Below are 25,475 nucleotides of genomic sequence, written 5' to 3' on the forward strand. Positions count from 1 at the left end.
AAACCTCCCATTGTTTTTGTCTTCACTTTTGTAGCATTTCTGAGTACCTTTGGCTTGGTCACTCAGTGCCTGCATGTTTCAATGTGATGGCTCATGTATTTCTCATTATCACTGTCTTGAATGTAAAGAAGGTCAATGTACTCCTTTAATGAATAAGTAATGGCTTTGGATAAATTTCTCTTTTTAATAATTTTCTCCAAGAAACTGTTTTTAGCTGCAGATAACTGTTTCATTCTAAACTTCTATACTGGTTTCTTTATTTTTGAACGTATATACATGCCAATAACCAGTGGACCTCCAGACTGGAGGATATCTTTTCTTGATGAAGACTTGTTTTTATCAAACAACCCTTATTTTTTCCAATGTTTTGGAAGTGTCTGAATAAAAATAGGGAACTTGTTCCACATCAGCATTTTTGTTCCCATAATTTTAGACCTCAGATGCTTGACTTGCATATGAGGGTTTCTTTCTTAAATATATACTCTGGAAAGATAGCATAGGGTATGGAAGTGAAGTTGTGTGATTTCTTATTGGTATTTTCTCCAGCAATGATTTGACAATCCCTCACTTTGCCTTTGGAAAAATTCAGCTGAAGGCAGTGGCTTTTTAGTAATTTCCCTGTCTCTGAACTGAGCAGTTGGGAGTGCTGTGAAATGCCTAAAACTGAAGGATGCTCCTTTGCACTGAGGACAGCTCCAGTTAGAGTTCATGGTTTGGGCACAGGGCAGAAATGTTTTCTGAATCCTGTTAGTACAACACACAAGATCTGGGGGTTCTTGATCAGTCAGACTGGTTTTATTGTGGTCTTTAGAGTAGTCTTAGAAACACTAATATCCAAGAGCAGTAGGTGGGAAACTGGAGGGCAAAAAAGAGTTTAGAAAAAGCATGTGAAAGGTGGAACAGAGGCATGAGATACCTGATGCCTGAAATTCAAAAGCTCAACCAGTGCTTAAGAAGGAGAGACTAAAATAATCAACTGACTTTATTTCTCCTTTCCCATTTTTAAAAAATAAAATGCCATTTCTTCAGGTTGGCATGTTCTAGAGCTCTTCATTGTCACTGACTTGAATTCATACATTGTCTTGACTTTACTCTTGATTTAGTGTCCTCAAGTAGTGCTGGGGGAGAACACTTGGGGCTTGTAAAAGGCATTTCATTGCTGTGTGGTGTAGTCTCTGTGGCACTTGTGTAGAAGAGATCTCAGAGGTTTCATGAGTTATAACCTGGGGCAGGAGGGAGGCTGCTGCAGTGGAGCAGCTGAATGCCATTGGGAGCCTTGCTGTGGAAAACTCTTCTGGTTAACACTGCATATTTTTCTAAGCAGTATAGTATTCAACTTTCAAAAGGCAAGAATCTTTGTTAATTGTTTTGATTTACAGTAGAAGTTCAAAAACTAAATGCAAGCAATCAAATACTGAAGAAAAAATGTAGTTTTGCTTATGACTTCTCTTTTCCTGTATCAGTTCTTTCAGCTCAGAGTTGCTACTGAAACAGCTGTAGTGCAAAAGTTGAAAATCCAAACTTTTGCATCTGTAGAACTTTTTTACAAAAGAAAAGGAGATTTCTGTCTCTGCAGTTGAACAATGATTCAGATTAAAAAGCTGTTGTATCAGTCTTCAGATACTGAGGAAGATTTTGTTTAATTTTTATAGAGCTCTTTTAGCAATAAATTCAACTATTGTAATCAATCTGTTGTTATTTTTCCAGGTTTCACTAAATGGTACACAGTTTACAGACAGTTCTGTTGCATCAGAATTCACGGGTGTTTCTCAGGTATGTGCAGTCAAATTTTGTGGGTATGTATAAAAGCAGAATTATTTACTAATGGGAAAAGATATTAAGCAGTATTAAAGGTACTAAATCAAACTCTTCAAAAAGAATGCTTTGTGAGATTGCGATGTTGCTAATTGAAGTCAGTTTCTGGTTATCTCCCATTTGAGCTTTAAAAAACAGCGGAATCTTTTTTTTTTTAAGTCAAATTTTATTGTTATAGTACGGTTGAAATTGGGCCTGGATGTTAAAAAAATCTATGCAGTTTTATGGTAATAAAGTTATTCTTGGAAATAAATCTAAATACATAGCAGAGATGCAGTTATTTCTGTTCCAACTTGTCCTACTTCCAGCTTTCATTTATGAATGTTGCATCTGAACATGTTTTGGAGACTAAGTGAGCCTGGGTGTTTTCTTGCAGAGATGCATCCCACATTTTTTGAAGCTTGACTAGTGGAAAAATATTCTGCTTTTCAAAAAATGTGTACTTTGCTCTGATGACACTGAAGAGACATACAAAAACGTGACCTAATTGCAAGCTCTCCTAATCCAGCAAGAGTTTACTGCTCATGTTGAAATGGTCACATGAACAGTCACTGCATTCATCATGCTTTAAATAAAGAAGAAACTGCAATTTATAGCTTCATTTTAGTAGGACAGAGTCATAACAGACATGATTATGATTTAGATTTTGTTGAAGTTTCAGTTTTGAGTCTTGATTTGCATTGTGTTCTCAGAACCAAAGGTTTTAATTTGAGATTCATATCTGTTGTGAATACAGGCCCAGTGAGGAGATTGTTAGGGTTTCACTGAGTTATTACAACTTTTTTTATTACAAAAAGTTGTAATAAAATTAGGGCCAAAACAAAGACTATTGTTTGCCGTGGTTTTTTAGTGATTGTGGTGCAGGTTTAAGTTACGCACACACATCTTGGCTTCTGAAAGTCCCTGCAGAGTGGCTGAGGGGTGTTTGCCATGACCTTTACCTTTGCAAAAGAGTAAGTGTCATGTTGTCTTAGCTTCTGAGCTTTTACATTTTTGTCCTCTTCCTGCCTGTTGGAAGATGTCCTGCAAATGGTGTTCATAAGGATTTGTCTGCAAAATAGCTATGAAGATGTCATCATTCTGACAGGGACTCACTTGATCATGTCTTTAAAAAAAATTATTTAAGAAATAAACTTTCAGGGCTAAGGGATAAGCAGCCATGGCCTTCTGCACACAGGGGTTTTAGGCATGAATGAGATCTTCAGCTGAGTGCAGATCAGCCAAGACCAATGTCTGACTTGGGAGATCTGTTGGTGCTTGTAGAGCCTATAAGGAGTTGGTCAGTCCTGGCCTTTCAGCTGGCAGAGGGAGTCTTCCTACATGAGAAGATTTTCTAAAAACCTGCAATAGACTCCTGGAGAGATTGTGTTCTTTTTCCTGTCTTAGTGCTTAGGTACAAATTCTAGAAGTGGCAGCAGTGAGCAAAGGTTACCTGTTCTTAATAAATCTGTTAAATTTCTCATGAACTTTTGAAAGATAGGAAGATATTTGTGGAGATGAAATCAGTCTGTCTTTTGGGTTTTTATGTCTAGAATTCTTAGTTTTCCTTTCCATATTGCTGAGTCTCAGTTTTACAAATGTGAAAAACACAAAAATCAGTGTTTGTAATGCTCTGGTGTTTTTCTTTAGATGTCAGCACTAGAGAATTGGTTTGTTGTTGCTGTGAAGACAAGAAGACAGTGAATTATAGTTTAGCTTGAACTGATCCTTTGCCCTAAAGAACTATTCACATGTACCTGTGCAGTTCAGCCTTACAGATCTTGAAAACTTTTTTTTTTATTAATATTGGGATTGGAGCAGTATTAAGAGCAGTGCTTGAATTACTTAGAGTTTGCTTTTTCTTTGAGAAAGAATTAAACTGTTTTGATGCTTACATACAGAGTTAGCAGTTGCAATAAAATTGGGCAAATCTGTGATTCTGCCATTACATGATATTTTGTTCCAATCATCTCTTGTGTCTCATAAAATTGGGTTCTCTTTGTCTTGTGCTGCCTAAGTTGTTTTTGACTATCAGCCTTGGTGAAGAATCATCATTGCATGGCTGAGACATAGTTTCATGCACTATAGCATCTTAGAAAAGAATTTGGGTTTTGAAGTATCTCTGTCCTTGTAAGTTGCCAAGTCTACACTTGATTCAATAGCTGATAGTGGATTTTAGGACCCTGCTGATTTGTTTTGTTGAAAATGATTTAAACTTTTATTTTGTAATAGGTTTAGCTTAATGTGACTTTGTTCAGGTAGTATTATAAAAGGAAGTGTCACAGAGCTTCAAAGAAAAGATATTTTTCTTTTTTATCTGTAAATGGTGACAGTAAAAGTAAATATCCCTTTTTTATTTTACTTGCTAGATTATTACATCTAGGCCAAAATATTTTAGAGGGAAAGACTGTAGACCACGCTCCTTGAAAGCATTTCTTTCTAAATGGGAATGTATTAATAGTCAGAATTGCTTGCCTTATGGATATTCAGACTGCTGTGTTTGTTGACACGCTCCAAGTATTTACCATTTGATAATGACTAGCAAAATATGTGTGTTGTTTTATGGGGGTTTTGTTGTTAGTTTCAAATATCAGAATATCTTTTCTGATGTGTATTCTGTGAATAACCAGTTATCTATCAAAACCTTTGTTTGTAGACACCATTTACCTTTGGCTTGGGCCAAAGGGCACCATATACAACTGGCGAGCATTGTCTTCTTTGTAGAAGTGAACGGAAAGATACTTCGCTTTCAGAGAGCGGCGTCAAGAATTCCAGCAAAACAGCACTTTCCACATCTCCAAAAGCAAACAATATGCTGCATCTGCCACTGTGGGTGTGTCCAGACTGTCGAAGAACAGTGGAAAAGGAGGAGAGGCACGCTACAATAGAGCAGTCTCTCGTGGTAAGCTCAAGTGCCTCAGTAAACTAAGAAGATGCTTAATTATGGGCTGCGTGTCACTTTGTGCTTTGGAACCACTGTAAATGTTTAAAAAGCATTTTAGGTGATTGTGAGTTGGCTTTATTTAAACTGAAGAGGGAAGTTGTTCCAAAAGTGAGGAGTTCTGGTTCTGAGTTGAGTAGTTTTAAGTAGAGCAGGGTTGGGATCTGTGTTTTACTGAGGTTTTTGCTTTTAATTAATTGGATCTCAAGCTTTGTCCTTATCCTTTGTACTTAAATACAACTTCTTCTACTTTTACCAACATGAGTTTACTCATTACTCATTTTTCTATTCTGTCTGCTCATACTGTGTTTGCCTCTCTTTGTGAAGTAAACTGTCTAAATTTTCCTTGTTCTTTCAGTGGACTTCTTGAGTCACTGCACTTGCACTGACACCTTCCTGCAGATTTCTGAGTTTTGCTGTCTTTTCTTTCCTGTATTTTTAATAAAGAAACACAACTTTGCATAGCATGAATGTAACAGTTTCTTAGTCTTGGTAGCACTGCAAGTACCAATTTAATATGTGGTGCTAATATTTCAAGTTGTGAATCAGCCTCCTGTAAGAGCTGTGCTTAGTGTTGCAGGAAGATACTAAAAGTTCATTGACAGGTCCAGCAAAGCCTCATTAGAAATAAAGTGTGTTATACTGCAGAACCAAGTCTTCATGACTGACCTGGGAAGTCACAAACTTGGGATAATTGGAAGTACTGTTGATTCCAGCTGACACCTCCTTGCAGAGAGCTAACAGGCTGTGCACACACCCATAGGCACATACAGGTTTTTATTTCAGTAAATCACTGTGAAGAAAGATTGTATGGAGGGTGTTGTTAAGCTTCTGTTAAAAGTATGGTTAAAGATTTTTTTGTGAGGAAAATTTTAAGAGTATATCACTTGTATACAACTTGTGTTTCCAGATAATATTGCTATTAACAAAGGTGGTAAACTAATCAAAACAGGTTACATCTAAAGAAATTATAGTGGTGGTATAGTGGTAAACACAGCCTAGAGAGTTCAAAGCACAGCAAGACTGAGGCACATTATTGTTCAGTTGAGTCAAATTTTTTGACATGTTTAAGGAACTAGTGAAGAAAATGAGTGTCCTAGATGTGCAAGGAAGACAGGATTTACTTCCTACATGTTTTGTTAAGTTACAGATACTCCAAGTGTAAAGAAAAATTCACCTTGTTTTTTTTTAATTTGGCAACAGTTTTCTTTTCAAATAGTAATTTTTAAAAGCAGATAGCACATAGATTTTCCAAGGTTGAAAGCTTGACTTAAAAAGGTAACCATATGAATTAGGTGGCTAGTCAAGTTAGAGAAGCCAGCTTGGAAAAAAAAAAGCCAAAATTAGCTTAAAAAAATTTTTTTACGAGTGACTACAAGTCAGAACACAGGTGGTTTGCTGTAGATGTTCCTGTGTTCAGGTTGCTGCTGCTCTCATTACCTTGCTTGGTAGCAGCTGCATGCAGGCTTGTTCTTACCTATGTCTGCATCCTGATCCAGGATTTGGGGCACAAAAAAAACCAACTTCAGTCACAGTACTGATGTGAGAGAGGTGGCAGACTGGAAAGGAAATCTGGTGGCAGACTTGGGAGGGCACAGGAGAGAAGCATGGCATGTGCTGGGGCTGGAGCACAGAGAAGGGAGAGAAACTGCAGACCAAAATAGCAGCAGTCTTGGGCAAGTGGTCTGTGTCATCTGCTGGAATTGAACATCACTGCACAGGAGTTTGCACAGGAGATTGCATCCATCTCCAATGGCAGCAGCTTTCTGACATCCATTGCTATGAAATACTATGTCTGGCTGTTACAAACAAGGAGATTTTATCATTTTTACTAGAAGGGATTGTTAAACTCCGGAAACCAAACATACTGTTACACAGAGACTGAAGAGATAGTGTTGGTTTATGATGAAGTGTGGATGATGCAAGCCTTGCTTTAACTTAGTTCATTTTTTATGCTGAAGTACATAAAGGTGATAATTATAGCCAGTGTACTTTGGTCATTAGAAATTAAGCTTTGTTTGTATCATTGGTTGTCTCTGTTCATCTCTTGCATTTATTAGGCTTTTGAAAGAGTAATTCTTTGTGCCTGATTGAGTGTCTTCCCAAAATATATGCAGCACTAAGAGTTGCCACTTGAGTATTTGTCTGCCTAATAACATTTCAGACCTCACAAACTGGGTTATTTTTTTTTCAGAGCCAAGATTTCCTTTTGCACATGCCTCTTGGAAACAGTGGATCACAGCAGGAATCTGTAGGAGGAGGAAGAATAACTGTTGGTGCACAGACAGTGCCTGCTGCAGATCTTAGCAATTCCTCTCCTTCAGACATAGCATGCAACTGTGAGGCCTGTAATGAACGCAGGTAAGAGCTGAACTCAACCTCAGCAGCACAGTGGTTGTAGCCAGACTTTGGCAGTGTTGTAGCTTGTTTGTGGGTGTGTGCTTAAAGTATTGAAACAGTAATTTCTGGATGTCAGTATTTACCCAGTTTCATACTTTATTCTAGGCATTTTCAGATGTACTTTTTTTTTTTTTCTGGAATAGTAGGAGTCAATACACTTATGTGATGCATACAAACAGAGGGTAATTATTTTTGTCTTCAAATGCAGAGAAAATTCAGCAGAGCCTGAACGTGAACCTCAGCAGCTACAGAATTACTGGTCTGAAGTCAGGTACATGGTCCGGTGTATTTATCGTCAGGCTGGGACCCCTCTGGCAGATGACCAAGACCAATCGTTGGTACCAGATAAAGAAGGCATGAAAGAGCTGGTGGATAGGTATATTACTTCAAATAATTAATTATATTAATTCTAATTTATTCTGTTTCATTCAGGATTTTTCAATACTAGTTTGAATGCACGGGAAGCTATTAAATTAATATGCTGTTTGCAATAGGAATATAAATGTGTAATTATGAAAGGGTCCCAGAATGTTATCCTTTAAAAGGCCTTATTCATAAGACAGTGTTAAGTTTGAATTGCCCCATGTGAAAATCTTACCTTGTGGAACTAGCCTGAGTTAGTAGTAGTAGTAGTTAGTCTGTGCACCTTACTGTGATTCTAATACCTGGAAGAAATATTATAAAAATAAAAAATCTGATAACTAGATGAGGCAGATTCCAATTTCATTCTCATTTTAGAAGTCACAATTGTAGCTTTTTAAGGTGTTGAAGTGAAAATGGGGTTAATGAGATCCTCAGTGGTGGGTTTGCTGCTTTTAAGAATAGTATGGCAAACCCTGAAGGGCTCCAGTAGGATCATTTCCATTTCTCTCTAACTCCATGTGTGGTCAAGCAGTTTTTGTTCTCCTTGGTTCCATATCTGCTTAATGTGTTGAGATCTGAGCAATTTCACCAGGTATAGTTTTCATGTGCAACTTCTAGTTGAACCTAAATTCTGGTGAGGTAAAGACACATTTGAAAGAGAAATTCATCTAGCACTGCTCTTAATATGACTGCACACCTGAGCTGGCTTCAGCAGATAATTAAATAAACATATTGCACTTTGTTTCTATAAAAACTGTTTGGTTTCATATGTGAGTTGTGTACAAGCAAAGCAATATAATGTCCCTCCCTATTAGTCACACTTTGTTTATTCAAGTGATCAAAACATGCAATATAGGCTTGGAAATCAAAGATGTTTAAGTGTTGCATAGTGTGTTTGTAATTAAAACTGAATCACAGCTAAAGTGGTTATTGATGTTATGCATCTTCTTAATGGAAAAATTTTGGAAATCAGAACATAATACTTTGTAACTTTCTTACAAACTCAATAGCTTTCATTACTCAAAACTGTTTTTCACTTTTGAGAGAGATTATTACAATACAAAGTCAGAAATAGGATTTCAAAGAAGGAAACCCTAAATGCCAGTTAGATTATTTTTTGCTTGAGTTTCTTATGGTCTATAAAGTGAAAAATAAAAAAAGAACACGGTTTGGGCAGGCACCAGTGTGTCCAATCTGTAATGCTAATATCATGCAGAACTTTTTTACAAAGCTAGTCAATGTAGGTATTGAACATGCATTTGAAAAAAAATCTTCCATTTAGGTAGCATGCAGAAGACCACGCTGTGGCTGAGTAACTCTGTTAAAAAGGCAGAAATTCCCACTTCCATGCTTGGCTCTTGTTAGACACAGCTGGCGAAAAATGGAGTGTCTGGTCGTCTTTGTTGGAATAAGTAGTGGTGCCAAGTAATGTTCCTATTGTATGTTGGAATACTTGATGGCAGTATGATAGAACTGTTTTGTGAGTGGTGAGGGAAAAGCATGGATTAGATAGCTGCAGATTTCTATTCATCTAACTCTTAAGTACTTACCCCATTCATTTCTTCTTCCCACCTCCCTGTGCTGTAAAAAACCCAAAGCATTCTGTGCATGCTTAAACTCCATGCACAGAAACTTAGAGTGAAATTGAATTATTTCAAGTGGTTCAAAGCAGCCATCATGTTAATTTTCTTCTGTAGGCACTAATTTGTCACATGTTAAGAACAACATGGAGAGATTGTGAAGTAGCTTATCTGAAGAGTCTGGGTGCCTGCAGGGTTGGATGCAAGTGGAGTTAAGATTTTGTGCTCACAAGTTGAAGTGAAATTCTAAATCCTAAATAATTTTACTCCTCAGATATGCAGGCATCCTATTCCTTAAGGTACACAGGAGCTCAGTCCATATGTGTAGAAGTAGGGGACTGGACTGTGTTCTCTGAGATTTAAGGTAGTTCCCCAAACCTGAACCATTGAGGTTATTTTTGATGAGGATAATAACTGGTAAGTACTCCTAGGAAAATGAAAACTGTTGATTACATGCTGTCTTTTTTCCAAACCTGAACCACTGAGGTTATTTTTGATGAGGATAACGATAACTGGTAAGTACTCCTAGGAAAATGAAAACTGTTGATTACATGCTGTCTTTTTTTTTCTTTTCTGTCACAAATATTGTAAAAATCAAGGCTTTGTGAAAGAGATCCATACCAGCTTTACCAGCGGTTGGAACAGCAAGCTAGGGAGTACGTGCTGGAAATGAAGGTTCGTCTGCTCAGACACTTGTCCCTGGGCTCTAAGGTTGCATCAACATTAGCGACAGAAGGGCCACCCCAGGCACAGCAGTTCATCTCACTCCTGCTTGAAGAGTACAGTGCACTCTGCCAGGCAGCCTGTACAATCAGCGCCTTCCTAGTTACTCTGGTAAGACTGAAAAAACAGCCTTTGTGCTCCTGCTTGCCAGGGCTAATGCTGGCAGAGTTATTTCTGGGCTCTTTCAGGTGTCCTCTGTGGTTGTAAATTGTAAGGTTCTTTTTGTGTTTGTCATTAGAGACAGGGAGATTCTGAAAATGCAGTTAGATATTCAGAAGTGTAGAGTAGGCATGTCTTACAGTGGCTTGATGAAATTTTTTTTTGTTCACAAAGGTAAAGGTAGGATGTTTTTTATGGCACTTGCTCTGAAACAAATCTTTAAGCTGATTTATGAAATACTAGATATCCTAATGTGGAAAACACTTCTCTGATAATCTTTAATGGTCTCTTCACAACCATGATTAAGTGACACCAGCTTCTGTGTGTAGCACTAACTTAAACTGTTTCCATGTTCAACTTTTCATTCGCAATCTAGCATGGCTACTTGAAGAGATTATGTTGCCTCAGACTTAATCTGCAATGTAATTTATTATTTCTAAGGTTCTACCTTTAATGCTTTTTTTGCCAGCTGATGGGGATGTTAGACTTGGGATTACATTTTTGGGTATAACATAGGCAGTAGCTTTAAAAATTTCTTCTTGAGTCACTGTCCATTGGGGGAGTAATACCATAAACAGATTCTGTAATTCTGTATGTTTAAGGTATTAGAAAGTTATTAATCCTGTTTTGTTATTAATCCTTTCTTGTGCATCCTTTGTTCATGTCGGCATCCTGCCCATCCTTTTTCTTGTGTAAGCTTTGTGCAAGGACAAAAAAAACAGGTGGCAAAAATGGGGAATTTGGATTTTATTGCCAGTTAGGTGAAAGTGCTAGATGGATAATGAGAGGAAAAAGTAGATGGGACATACACTATCATGGCCAAGGATATAAAGTGGAGAGGAAGCACAGTTTCATTAATGAGGTAGGGCTGTCAATAAAATTAAATTGGCAAAGCAGGAAGATGTTTCTAACTTGAGCATATCTGATGGGAGCTTTTTGTTGTCTATGGTCTGTATTTGCTGTTGTCTCTATTATCTTTCCCAGCTTTATCACTTAGGTACAGACATGAGGTCACTGCCATCTCCTGTTTATTGGCTGCTTTTAACAGTCACTAAGTTTCTAATAAGGTGCTTGAGAGAAGGTTGCTCTTGAGGTTGGTTTGCATTGCAGCTTGTTCAGCTGTAAAGCAAATGGTTTGCAGTGCACCTCAGCTTTCTCAAAGTGGATCTGCCAATAATGCACCCATTAATGCCAGAATTACACAGCTGATCAGAAAATAACCACTGTGTACCTTTTCCCTGGCAATTACTGTGAACTAGTAGTTATGAAAATGAGTAGGTATGGGAGGGAGATTGAAATAACAGCCATGAGAAAACAGAAGATGCTTGAACTCCATAGTCAACCCCTTTCCTGACAAAACTAAAAGTAAAATAATATTATTCTCTTATTTTAAAGAGTGAAGCATAAGAGAACACAAAATATGCCAGATTTTTCTTGTCTTTTTCCTTCTACAGCCCAGTCAGTACTGAGAACATCTTTCTACTAAGCTGTGACCTTGAGAAACTGAAATGTGAGAATGTAGGATACTCTCTCTTGTCATGCATTTCCTAGATTTATTAAATAACCTTTTGTTAAATTGATTAGTATGTCACAGCTTGCAGTACAGGTAGTAGGGTCGCTAGTTTTTTCAGTGTGCATGGATGTTTCCTCTCAAGATACCAGTACACTGTGGAAGAAGGAATCTTTTCAGCTAAAATACATAACAGGCAGCCAAGATTTCTAAACTTAGTGCTGCCTTCCTTTTGAGGATGAAAGCTTTGCATGTAGTGTACTGGAACCTCCACCTGTGAGAAACTGATTTCTCAGTCAAATTATGAATAGTTGTCCTGCCTTTCAAAGGAATCCATCTGACTTCAGTAACAGAAACTAAAGCTTTGTGCCCCACCAGTGCAGGGAATGACAGTTTATACTGACAGCAATTGAAGACTCTGGTCAGTACTGAAGGGCCCTCAAGTACACAGCATATACAGACTAGAGAAGAAAACTTTCCTGATGCTTCTTTGTGAGAAATAACATATTCTGCACAAACTGGTACACAAGAGTTTGTAGATAAGTGTTGATTGTTTGGTTCGCAGCATAATATGGAAATTCCTTAAGAAATCAACCTCACTGAACCTTGAGAAATTATTAACATTTTATAGAAAGTTAAAATATTTTGAAGATATAATACTCAAAATGAAAAAGTACATGTGTCTTGTGGAACTCAAAAAACCCCGCCACACACCCTTCTTAATAATAATACTTCAAACTTAATTGATTTTTTTTTAATGCTGAGTCTTGTGTTCAGGTATGATAGAAATATGTTTTGTTAGTTTACTTTTTAACCCACTGTTACTAAAAAAACTTTAAAATTACAGACTATAATGGTATTTCTGTGTGCTTGGGGTTGTAGTACTTAAGGCCCACTTGCTAGTGTGAGAGCCAGAATACTTGCATTTAATTCTGCTGTGTGGTCGAGTCCTGGTATAGAAAACCTGCATACTGCTGGCTTTATGTAAGAAAACTTGCTGCCTTAAAAAGTATATTATATGTGTTTTGAATTCTTGTGTTGTAATGATAATAGTTTTAAGGTTTAGCTCTTGAAATAGTTTAGAGAACTTCATTCTTTAAGCTGTAGTTGAGGAGAACTGTTAATTTGATTTTATGTCAGTTTTGAATAAAGATTATAGGTTGGCATTGTATATATGTCTTATACTAGATAAGTTTAAAAAATGGAAAAATAAGCATAAATAGACAATTGTTTGATAAGAAAACCTGAGAATTACAGGTTCAGATCATTAAATGCATCCTTTAGTGCAGAAATGAAAAGGAACTTAAAATAATGTAGACTGGTTTTTTTAAATTTTTTTTTTCTTAAATTCATGACAATTTAGAAGGAATGATGCTATGATTAATTTAAGTTGTTAAAAATTACCTCAATTCTGACGGTTTGGGTTTTAAAACTGCAAAAGATCTGATCTGGGTCATAAAGCCTGTAGGTTGGAAATGAGACTTTTAAAAAAATTCTTTCCATATACAGAATTTTGATTTTTTTTTCCTTAACCCTGGTTTATTTCTGGTTTTATCATTATAGGAAAATGAACATTTGAAGAAATTTCAGGTGACGTGGGAATTGCACAACAAGCATCTGTTTGAAAATTTGGTATTTTCTGAGCCACTCCTGCAGAATAGCTTGCCAACGCTGGTGTCACAGCTAAGGTAGAGTTTGACTTTTGTTTTGTGGTTTCAAGCAGAGATGAAAACCCATGTTTGCAACCACAGCATTAAAAAAAACTATGCTGCTACAATTCAGTTGGTAATAATCTTTGTGGATTTCTCTTGAAAAGTGTTGTTGATTGAGCAGGCTGCTGTTGTAACTTGCTTGTCAGAAGAATTAAACCCTAATTTGCTTAGTTGTTGATTACCCACTGAAATGACAGCATCCTATGTAAATATTGATGGTATGACTGAATAGTACTGTTATCAGGCATTGCTGCTGTTTCTACAGCTCTACAAGAAAATTAAAACTTCATTACTTACTACTTCCCATAGTGCACAGAACTGAATTTGGAGTTTTAAGCATCTTTTCACCTGAGAAACCCCCTTGCTGTGTGCTTGTAGATCTCATACCTTTAAAGCTCCCGAGGCATTAAATTGTCTATTTTCTTAATAGGGTTGCTCTGCTTGTAATTTGTGTACTGCCAAAGTGATTGGGCTTTCTAAGGAAGAGGTATTGATAGAAATTTTCTTTACCCTAAGTCTGAACATTTTTAACATACGGTCATGGGTGATTCATGTTGACTTCTCAGTCTTGTTTGTGATGAAGACACATTTTTGATCTGTGTACACCTAGTTTAAAGGTATTGTCTTGGGTAATTTTTCATGGTACAGGAGCAGTTTGACTAATACAAGACATGTTGTGCACAGTGAATAAAAAAATTTCTTTTGAGTCCTCCTTTTGCTAGTAGATACTAGAAGGGAAAAAAAGAGACAAACAAGTTGAATTGTTGCCACACTCAGCAAGAAGTCTAAGGTCTCTCATAACTTACCCCATTTGTTTAGATGAAACTGGGTTGATATTGAAAGCCTTTCTCCTCCTGCCCCAACAGCTGATTTTGTGGCTGTGTTCAACAGCATGTACATTGTGTATTTTTCCAGTGATCTGTGGCTTCTTTTTCTGTGACTATCCTTCATCATGTCCATGCTTTTTGACAAGCCATCTCTGTATCTCTTAACTCCAGCAATGCTGACTGTATGAAAATATTTATATTGCCTTTATCTGCAGAGCTGAGAATGGTCTTAGTGAGCTTTATGGTTATTTCTTAACAGAAGCATTTTTTGTTTCCTGAACTTGTTTTGTGCTACTGCAATTGAAGTCAGAGCAACTGAATTTAAGTCAGAAGTTGTGTTTCTGCTGTCAATGTGGTGACAGCTATCTTCAAAGCTTACAAAGATGATTAAATCAGAATCTCTTCCTGCAGGACTTTCTTTGCCAGTGCATTTGTTTTTTCTAGGTAGTTCATGTGAAACACCCTTGAACTTATGGTTTTGCCTAGTTTGGTTGACATGAATCATTTTTTGACAGAAAAGGTTCAGCACAAGCTTCCTATTTCTAGGTTATTTAGTGTATGTCTTGTTTTCTTTGATAATAATAGATTTTCTTTGTGTTCATGGTCTCTCAGGATTTTATTATTGAGTTCTCTGTGTGTTGAAGTGGCAGAATTAGATTTCTCTGGGTAGGATATGTTTCTGCCTTCCATTGGAAATTAGTGGAGAAATGCTCTATCACAGTAGCCTCACATAGAAAATCAGGGATCAGCCTAGTCCTCTGGACATTTGGTGAACAGAGATTCACTTACGTGCAGCAGATGAATTATTGCCAGAGTTTTTTTACAAAGAGCATTGGCCTCATTGTTTTCTCTTCCTGAAGAGAAATGTGAAATGGCATTTTGACATCTCAGCTTTGCTTAGATTTTGGGTGTTCATCCTTTCTTTCATCCTTTGCTTAAATCACTAAATTTTTTGTATACCTCTGGCTTTTTCAAAATATGTAGTTGGTGTTCTGTGGTTAGTTCCAAGGTTGCTTATCAGATGTCAGACTAGAAAAGGTTTTTGCATAGGGAAGTTTAAACAGCAGCTTTGTGGGGATGGAGTTTGCTTATCTGATACAAGATCAGCTGTGTCAGTATTCCACAGCTGACAGGGGACATCTGCTGGGGTAAACTACCAGGGTCTTCATGTGTTGTATCTTGTTTGGCTACAGAGTCAGCATCTGTGGCTTGTTTAGGAGGCAGCTCATCTGCACAGTCTGCAGACCAGTTCTAAGGGCTGTCCATGGCTCAGGAAGAGTTAATTAGTCAGCAGGGCTTCCAGGTCAGGCATAGCATCTTGTAAGGATATATTTTCATAATGAGTGTTGAGGAAATCCAGTTCTTTCAAAAATGAGTGGGTAGTACTTCCTGATGAAGGTGTCAATATCAAGAGTTTCTTAGAGGTTAAATAATATTGATTGGGTTAAGATGCTTCTGATTACGTGCAGCCTCTGACATGTCTTCTGAATTCTCCACACTGCTTTATTGGGATGTGGTGGCCAATGAAGTGACCAATACTTGGGACTTCTCTGTCCCCTTTGCTTTTCCCGCATGCGATGGGACAGTGGTGAGAATATTTGCAGAGCTTTGGTGTTAAATGCCATTGTCCCAAAAAATTGTGTTCCTGATCGAGATATGTAGGTGTACAGTTTGTGAACAGGTATGGCTTGGAAGTCTCAATTACTTTAAAGAGAGCAATTCTTGTTAAATTTTATGTAAGTGTTACCCTTTTTATTTCCTTTGCTTTTACTGCAGTCGAGGAGCACACTCCACCTCTGTTTAGAGGGCTGAAATGTTAACTAAATTGTTACTTTATACTTGCCTTGGGGGGTGAAAGTGTATTTACTAGGATCACATTACCTTTACTCAGGTACGATAAAAAATTAAAGTGCAAATGCTGTTGCCTTGCTAGTACAAATTTTTTTTAATTGACTTCTTTTTCTTCTAACTTGAGCATATTTTAAAAAGTATTTTGTGTACTGCTACTGTGTGAAAAAATAGTACTAGTCAGGAGCAGTTATGAGAACAAATTACTGATTTTTATGTAGTAGGGATTTGATTGTCACATAATTACATAATACTAGAAATAGAGGTTCCAAAAAAAGTAGTAAGATGTGGTCTAGTAACAGGAGTTGGCAGTGTTTGCACTAATAGTAAGTGTTGTATCATGAAGGCACTGTATTCCTTGGAACTTCTTTTTGTACTCTTCCACCCAGAGATATCCCAAGTCTTAATGTGCAGAGTTGCTTGTGCACCCTTCTTAAGTGATTGTGTTGCAGGTTCTGGGCAAAAACAACAAAACAAATTTGAATTTATTGGCAAATTCGCACTATCAGCTGTAACTTGGTGCTTACTGAGTTGTCTGTTTGCTCAGCTCTTCATTATGCTGAACTGCCAAGTTAAGGGGATAGTTCTCTGCCAGGTGACAGGCAGGACTATGTGGTTTTGAGGTTGGGTTGCCATCCAATTGCAGTGAAAATCTATTACCTTCCTGAAATGCTGGAACTGAGCTTAAATATCACATTTTATGATGCTTCAATTTTGGGCTTTTTTTGTACTGGCTTTGATTGCTACACAACCTCTGTGACTAATTAATTATCACACAGCTTCTCCTTAATTATTGAGTAGAAAAACGTTGCAAAGCTTCAGTTTATTTGTGTCACTTGACAGGTCATTACAATTCAGTGTGGTTTAAACACATGTTATTGAGTAGAATTTTGTCTTTTATTATTTGTCAAGTCACTGTATTGGGAGTTGGCATATTTGCTTAAGAAGCATTATGCTGTACAAAGATGAGCAGTAGGAAGGGAGGTAAGTCTGTCTCCTGTTTCTGGGGCTCCTGAGGCACAGTCAGCAGTGACTGGCATAACCATGTTTTGAATTCCATGCTGCTCAAGTGATAGTAGATAACTGCTTGTATCTCACTTGCCTCATTCTACAGCACATTTCCCACCTGGAACTCCAACTCGTCTAGTATTCTTTTTAGCACTGGTCATGAGACTTCTGCCTAACAATCTTCTGACTTTGTTTTCATTATGTAGCTCTGCAGTGGATAGTCAACATGTATATTTAGCCCATAGAATTTGGAAGGATAAATATATCAAGCAACCAAATTTGAACAAATAGGTTTGTCATCTGGTTGCTCATGGGAAAGAGGCTCTAGCGATGTGGCACTTCCCACATTCTTGCTGTTGTTGGTTACAGAAGATTGGAATAAGCAGGGTTTGGATATTTTTTGAAAAACTACTAAAAATACTCAGTTTTTGGGATACAAGCAGCTCTGTGGGCCTAGGTGTGTCAATAATCACATTTTCACAACATTCTTTTTGTCTGGCAGATCTTAAAGGTGTGATTCTTCAGTGAAATGTCTCTTCTGTAACAAGTGCTGTTTGAACTTTTAGGCTTGGAACAACACACGATTCCTGTAGTGAAGATATGTACAGTACCTTGCTACAAAGGTATCATCAGCTGGAACAGGAAATGGGCCAAGTTGCTGAAGCATGGCTTGAATGCCAGAAAAGAATAGATGATTATGTTGATGAACAGGTAAGAGCCATGCAAACAGTCTCAAGACTGATTATGTAGGGAGCAGCCCATGCAGGATTGTGCCTTCAGTGAAGAATAATTTCTTGGGTATTTTTATCCAGGACTTTGAAGCAACAAAATGTAACTTCTTCCATTCATGTTAGTCATTCACAATAGAAAAGCATGAAATTAAAATACTTAGTGGTGATTTTACAATGACAGATTCAAATTGTTGAAGCAGATTGTTGTGTTCTTGTTTAGAGATGGTCTTTGAATATTTTATAACTATGTTAGCCAGGAAATGAACCATCGGAAATAAAAATAACCTGTTCCACAAAACCCCCCAAGCTTTCAAAATAATAAGTGCACTAAATGAAATCCAGAGGAAGAGGTAAATTTAAAAAATTATGGCATGTTTTGTAGTGTGATGATGATCATTGTACAGTTGTCAAAATGGAAACTGCAGTTTGTCTCAATGCATAAATATTTGAGACCTCTGAAGCAATCCTTTATTCAAGTATACAATCTGATAGCTTATTCTTCTGAACTTGTCCTACATTTCAGAGAATAACCGTGTTATTGTGCTGACTCCTACATTGCTGAGACCTTAATTTTCAGAAAAATAGCTGTTTATTTTGCAAGTGGTTGTTCATACACTTCAAAAATTTCTCCTGTGGCTTTTGCCTCATGCTCAAAAAAATTATTTTTTTAAAAACACCTCAGGAAAAGAATGTATATCTGCTTAGTTCAGTCCGAAGTGTTGTAGAAGAAAAATGTCTTGGAAATACAACTGAAGATAGAGAATTCTATAGAAATTTCCTTCTATTTTGAAGTTCTATTAGCAGTAGGAATGTGGAGAACTAATTTGAGATTCAGTAATACTATGTTGCTTCCATAGATGACAAACCTACTTTAGTCTTAATGGTACTCTGTAAATGTCCTTCAGAAGTGGTTCCCTGTGTTGAAGATTTAAGTGAACTTTTGCCATTAATTCCAGTGCCTTAACGATAAGGAGACAAGATATAACTAATTTTATTTTTAGAGTTCACTCTATATTTGGGGACTGCATCTGTGAGCTTTGAGTTAAAAAGTTTTCTCTTGGTCTGGCTGATTTTGCGCACCAAAATATGTGATTGCAGCTTAGTAAAATGTCATAATCTCACATTTTATGCTATTAGAAGTCATTGTTCCCAAGCTGTCAGCGTGTCATGGCTGTCTGATATTGCCTCTCTAGTAAGAATGGAGCCCACTTCACTGCCATAATTCAGCTATTTTTTTAAAGTGGCTTTTCTGTAGAGTCACGTTCATATTTGGTTTCTGACTGGTTGTTCTGCACCACTTGATAATCAGCTCTTAACTGACTTTTCTGTATTTATTTTTATCAAGTGACCATGCAGCTGCCACAAGTCCTGTCTTGTAGCACTTTTTAAATTTGCTCAGTGAAGCCTGTGTCCTTTGCAGACAGGCACTCTTCTCCCAGTTGGGGAATTTAATGTGATGACTTATTTCCTAATGACCAAAAGTACCTGCAACAATGGCAGGGGTGTGTAGGGGAAACAACTGTAAAACTTAAAACCTCAAATTTTAAATAAATAGTTCTATTTATATTGGTATTTATTTGTAGGAAAAAGCATTTTCACAGTCATGCCTTAAACCCTTTGTTGGTGATAACCTGTGATACTCTCTTGATCAAAAATACATTATTCAGTATAACCATTATACCGGAATTTGCAGTGACATTTTTGTCAACAAAGTAAAAATCAGAAAGCCCACCTGCTATAGAAACTGTGGATCATTCATTTAATAGTGAATGCATGTTCATTAGTTGCTTGCTTCTTGGCTCAACAAAATTATGTGGTTTTCTGGGTAGTGTTTGAAAAGTTAAGAAGGAAAAGACATTTAAGATTGATTCTCACTTATATATTGTGGAACTGTAGCTGCCCATTAGCAAAGATAATTGATGGACCCTCCACTATAGTATGTTATGTTACTTGTTGGTAAAAAAAAAAGAATAGCTCTTGCAAGCAATACAAATATTAATTGTTTAAGGCTGTGTAAGGTAGCTGTGTCATGCACAGACATAACTTAATTCACTGGTGGGCCATGTGTGTATGCTGTGATAAAGTTTAGAATGAGGCATCATCTGTATCAGTGCTTGTATTAATCATATGTTAAATTTGAGAAAAATCTTTGGAGCATCTTGAGTAAAGGAGAGTTTTCAGTGTATGTAGCTTGTATATCCAGATCCTGATTTCCTTACCTAACTTACACTACATTTACCTAGGAGGTCCTGGGTTATTGTTGTAATTGTTGAAATAACCCAGTTTTATGTGCTTCGTGCCAAAGAATTTCTTTTTTCGTTATTTCCTATTTTTGTTTTATTTTTTTAACTGAAATGCTTTTGCTGAGGCAGAGCTTCTTGTTTGTCTCTCCATATTAATGTGTGATTTTTATTTTTTTTCAAGTTGTGGTCAACTTAATAGACAAAATAATACAGGCATAAATTGGTATTTTTCTTTATGGTGGCTGTGGAGATCATTGAAGTAATCGTTATTTTTGTGTGCTGAGAGTTTGTGATAGGAGGAATTATTTTTGCTATTTCCAGTGAAATAGTCCAGGAAAATAGAGTCACACATGAAATTTGGGAAGATCAAATGTGTGATTTACAGTTGGTGCAGACTTTAAAATTTGTAAGAAACAAGCATCCTGTGATATATCTATGGATGTTACAGTTTTCTCAGATGATTTAATGTTATGTTTCTGTTGGCTTCGTTTCTTGATTAAATCCATTTCGGAATGGAAGAATACTTGTTCACCTGTCTGTCTTGCTTGTCTGATAGAGCTCAAATACTTCTTAGCCTCAAATAAACAGGGAGGGAGGAAGGAAGAGGGTGGTAGTGACCCTCCCTCTCTTCTCCATTGGGCAGTGTTAATAACATATGCAGTCCAGATGTACAAGACTGAAGTGTAAATTTTTTCTTCTGATGGCATTTGAATTTATCTCACACCCTAGCAGAGTTCTTGGGCATAATTCATGTGGTTTGTATTGCAGCTGCTTTGCTCTGGTGAAATAAATATTCACTGGGGAAAAGAAAGGAGGGAAAGAAGTGGGTTTCTATTATTTATGGAATCAATAACTTAAGGTACTTGTAGACATGGAGCATTGGCAAGGCTGCAAAGGTGGAAGTAGGAAAACTTCCTACTTCCTGACAGGAGTGTCAGCTGACAGGAGTGTCAGCTCCTGTTCCCATTAATGCTCAGGTACCAGGCCTTACCCTGTGCTGTTTGCTGTGGCAGTTTCTTGGCAGGCTTGAGTAGGCAGCTCCCAGTTAATGCACTGGCTGTTTTAAATGTCGTTCTCTGGCATTAGAAGTCTTCTCTTCCAAAGTGTAGTGAATGCAGGTGGCTGACTTTAATGCTGAGGGTTCAGGTGTCAGGGCACCCAAACCAGTGAGAGCTGCTGGCCTTAAATATAGCTCAAGGGTTCTCAGGAGCTGATAGTGAATCCAGGATGAAATTTCTGATGTTGCTTGCCACAGGCTCTGCAGTAGCTTTTTAGTGTGTCTAAGAAATTGCATGAGTGATTTAAGAATATTTAATGGGTGCCATTATTTCTTATTTTTTATAAACACACATGGACATGGTAAATTTATTTTGTCGTGTTAGCGTTATCTCACTGGAGCAAGGGAAATCCATATCCACAGTAGTAATTAAGTATGATGCTGATCGTTTCAGAAATTAGGCAAATTTTTTCCACATAATACTGCTTCAGATCCCTAGCTTAAAATTTCATTTTCCTAAATGAAATAATGATAATAGCAATAATGTACTTAGCTTAGTAGTGGTACTTTAAACTTTTTATCGAGTATAAATTTCTGGAGGCATGCTTTTGAAGATAAAAAGAATGTTGCTAATGGTGTAACCTAGTGGTCTTTGGCTCACTAACCTATTTTATGAAGCAATCTGTTATATTCTATAAGGTCTTATTCATCATAAGATTATAATGATGATGATTATTATTATTTAGGTAAAATTAAAAAAAATCTGTAAAAGATAACCCAGGTAGTTATTTTTCCTCACTGATGAAGTAATGCTGTTAAAATCTTGTAAGGTATGACAGGAGGAGTTTTGTTCTTGCGTTTTGTTGTGTTAAGAGTTCACAAAAGCTTTTGTGTTCCCTCAGAATCAATTTGTTTACTAAATCAGAAAAATATCATTTGTGTAGAAAAAGTTTTGGACTCTTATTTTCATTAATGTTGATATGATTTGAGAGACCAGCAATTATAAAGTATTTTTCCAGCATTAAATCAAGTGGCATGAAAAACTTCGATGAATAAATAGTGTTAGTCTAGGTCACTACTTTTGACTCTTTTGACTCTTTGGCTGATTAGTTCCACATGTGGTGCTTCAGGGTTTACACTTGAGCCTGCATTGGGGCCTTGCTGTAAGTCCAGTATCTCTAGATTTTAATGGATTGTAGTGAATCTGAGATGTTGAGTATTTAATAGCAATCACTGTTTATTAAAAAATATTATTAAACTATTTAATGAAAAGAAATATTAACATAAGGAGTAACAGTGGAAAAATCAGTGGAAAATACAAGTGGAAAATCATGTAAATAAATATAAAATCTTTTGTTTAAGTGACTGAAATTATTAGCAAATAAAACACATTTCATATTGACTACGTGTGTAAGTACTTGCAGAGTAGTATAGATAAGCTAGGTTTAATGAAACAGGCCAGTTGACAACAAAGTAGGTTTTCTATTGTTAAATCAATGAGTTTTCCTCAAATTCTGTTTTAGATGGCAATGAAAACAAAACAACGCATGCTAAAGGAAGACTGGGAATTTTTTAAACAGAGGCGTTTTATTGAAGAGCAGGTAGGATTTTTTTTTCATACCCTTTTAAAGTTATACTAATGCTGCACATATATTTGTAAACCTGAGTGTAGTATGTTGTACTGGTTCTGTGCAATCTAATTCTGTGACTATGCCAGGCATGGAATTTTATCAGCTGAAATACAGAGAAGTGAGATCCAAGAAGAGCAGGTAAAAGTCTGTAATCTCAGTTACTACGAGGTAAAACATAAACACTATATAGTCTTAGGACTGAATGCCAGGTGTTTAAAATCTTCGTACAAAAAAAAAAGGGGAATTTTTGTTGCCTTAGAGTGGGATCCAAAACAGCCAATACATTGAGTGTGGAGCTGTCCTGATGCATGGTAGGGAATATTGTGTCCCAAGAGTTCAACAAATGCCTCTGTGTGTGCAGGAGTATGAGCCTCAGTGTCAGGCCAGGTGGTTCCACCTGTTGAGACTCCAGAGATAGCTCCTGCAGTCCTTTTTTGGGGAAAGGGCTGAGCAGAACTGTGTTCTTATTTTTTAAGCTGTAACCGGAGAGGGGCCAGTAGAAGTTTCTACTTTATTATAAAACTGCTGTTTAAGACTCAGTACTCTCTTCTGCAGCCTAGAAGTGTTCAAGTGTGCATCATGCTTTCCATAAGAGTACAGTGGGCTTCGGATAGAGTCAACTCTGGATGGAGAACCTCTCCGTTCCTGTGCCAGTGTGCAGAAAGAAACGCTAGTCATGAGCCAGAGAGAGTATGATAGTACATTTTAATAAACTTAAGCTTAAATTGGCAATGTCTCAAAGCAGTCAGCAGTAAGTACTTTTTCCTATAAGGAACATAAGCCTGTGTTAACCATGTATTCAGAACATCTGGTATACAGGTCTCCTCAGAGGACTTGAGGAAGAATCCTCTTTTTCCTTGATTCTAATTGGCCTTAAGTGAGCTGTAAGACCGTGGCTGCTTAGGTAAGGATCAGGTCTGGGCATCTATAGAAGTGGGAGCTTAGGGACATCTTGTTTAACCTAAGGCTTGTAGGTATCTAATGAAATTAGGTGCTTTTAGGATTAGGCCTCTGCCAGGTGGAGATTATTTGGATTGTATTTTTCCACTAATGCAACTAAGTCCCATTTTGGGCAGCTACTCCATACCATTGTAGCTACCAAATTGATCCTAAACTTTTTTGATTTGCAAGTTAAGGGTCAGTTTGCTTTCTCCATTTGTCAGCTGTGTCCTTTTGTGCATATCATGAAACAAGACACAAACTGCTCAAGTTCAGAATGCATCAGAGGAAATACAGTGCAAGATGTACGTATGAACGACTCAAGGAGATGGACTTGTCCACTTTCCTATTTCATAGTAGAGACAGACTTTATTTGAAGAGTATTGATGCCAAATGTTTGTCATTTGTAACTTTGAACTTCCTTTTTGTGATCAAAGCACCGCCTCCATGGAGTTATTCTGAATTATTCTGCTTTTAAGTTATTTTGCCCAAAGAACCCTTTTTGATTATGTAACTTGTCATTGTATGCATTGAGTTTGTAACGGAAAGACTTGCACTGCTAAAACACTGCTTTTGCCATTTACTTCAGCTTAATAACAAGAAAGCACTATCGGGGGAGAACAACTTCACAGACACAATGAGACACATGCTGTCATCACGTTTGAGCATGCCTGACTGTCCCAACTGTAATTATAGAAGAAGGTGAGCTGATGTTTTTAGTATGAAATCATAATAAATCCTTACTTTCCTGTTCAAGATAAAAAGAAATGTATTATTGGAACAAAGAGTGTGGTTACTTTAAATAAATGGTAGTTAAACAAGATCATGAAAATCTGTAATTTAATTTTTGAACAGATGTACTTGTGATGACTGCAGCCTTTCCCACATTTTAACATGTGGCATCATGGATTCTCCCATAACGGATGATATCCACATTAACCAGTTACCACTACAAATTGATTCTGCTCCGGATTATTTATCTGAGATCCGCCCACCCAGCATGTCTTCAGCAAGTTCAGGATCTGGTTCCAGCTCACCTATCACAATTCAGCAACATCCCAGACTCATCCTCGCAGATAATGGTTCTGCACCAACTTTGTAAGTTCCTTTTTCTGATTTAAATTTTTATACTGAATTGAGCTTAAGCAGGAAAATGACATTGGCAGGCTATCATTATGTAATGCTAGTTTTGCCTCAGAAAATTATTTAATAATGGTACTGTATTCAGCTGGCCACAACTCCAGCTGGATGTTGTGCAAACATACATATATTTTGAAAGATGCTGTCAGATTTGTGAAAATTTCTGAAGATACTGTATTACCAGTACTGCTAGAAGTTTTTGTAGGGTGTGCTTTCCTGCTTTGCAATTACAGGGAGATCAGATATTGATCTACTTTAGAGCATTGTCTTCAAATGTCAGATTTTCCTAAAATGAGCAAGGGAATTGGCAAATCTTTCTTCGAAGGATCGTCATTTCACATGAATTGCTTTAGTTCCAAAAAAAGCCTTTATTATATGGATTTTTGGATTGTTGAGCCTGTGTTAATATGGCTTGTATCAAAACTTTTTGTCTTTACCAGAAGTATCTGCGCCCCAATTTCTTACACTCCAATCAAAGTCTTTATGAGATTTGAGACATTAGTCTAATGGTAGACTTCCACCCCTTCATAATTCCAAAAAGTTAAAGCTGCTTGATGGGCTGGCTTTTGTACTCAGTATGGGTACAGCTAACCAGGAGTCTCCTCTGTTATGTGCTATTCTAAAGAAATACTTAAAAAACCCAACTTGAGTTACTTGCATGGTGGGAACAATGAAATAATGAAATACCTGCTGTAGGTACAGTGATGGGAATTAGCCACAGTGTTCCCTGCTCATACACTGTGATGAATGAGGACAGTGCAGACGTGTGGGATGTTTCTGGTGACTGTCAGTCACTGAGTTCCATTTCCTCTAAGCATTTATCTACTACCACCAATGGTTTAGTATTTCATTACAGAGCTGTAGTTTCTGAACCCATTTGAGGAGCACCTGAAAACAGCTACGTGTTCTTAAATGTGTACTTTGCCATT

At 37.1% G+C, this 25,475-nt stretch overlaps 1 protein-coding gene across 3 annotated transcripts in view; it reads left to right on the top strand.

The window, feature by feature from the left end:
* Positions 1–1,711: 1,711 nt before the first annotated feature.
* The window catches only part of FAM193A (family with sequence similarity 193 member A), a 45,919-nt gene continuing 22,155 nt past the window's right edge, over positions 1,712–25,475 (top strand). The window contains exons 1-10 of one of the 3 annotated variants that reach the window (XM_039723941.1): positions 1,712–1,773; positions 4,451–4,696; positions 6,930–7,096; positions 7,344–7,511; positions 9,678–9,912; positions 13,034–13,158; positions 17,432–17,576; positions 22,360–22,437; positions 23,996–24,108; positions 24,262–24,504. In XM_039723941.1, coding sequence (XP_039579875.1) covers positions 4,607–4,696; positions 6,930–7,096; positions 7,344–7,511; positions 9,678–9,912; positions 13,034–13,158; positions 17,432–17,576; positions 22,360–22,437; positions 23,996–24,108; positions 24,262–24,504 — 1,364 coding nt within the window. In that variant the 5' untranslated portion in view covers positions 1,712–1,773; positions 4,451–4,606. Of the gene's footprint in view, positions 1,774–4,450; positions 4,697–6,929; positions 7,097–7,343; positions 7,512–9,677; positions 9,913–13,033; positions 13,159–17,431; positions 17,577–22,359; positions 22,438–23,630; positions 23,712–23,995; positions 24,109–24,261; positions 24,505–25,475 lie in introns of those variants that run through there. The other 2 variants (XM_039723942.1, XM_039723940.1) reach the window with 2 other exon arrangements.

Source organism: Passer montanus, unplaced genomic scaffold, assembly GCF_014805655.1.
Source record: "Passer montanus isolate IOZ18808 unplaced genomic scaffold, ASM1480565v1 scaffold51, whole genome shotgun sequence".
NCBI classification, from domain to species: Eukaryota; Metazoa; Chordata; class Aves; order Passeriformes; family Passeridae; genus Passer; species Passer montanus.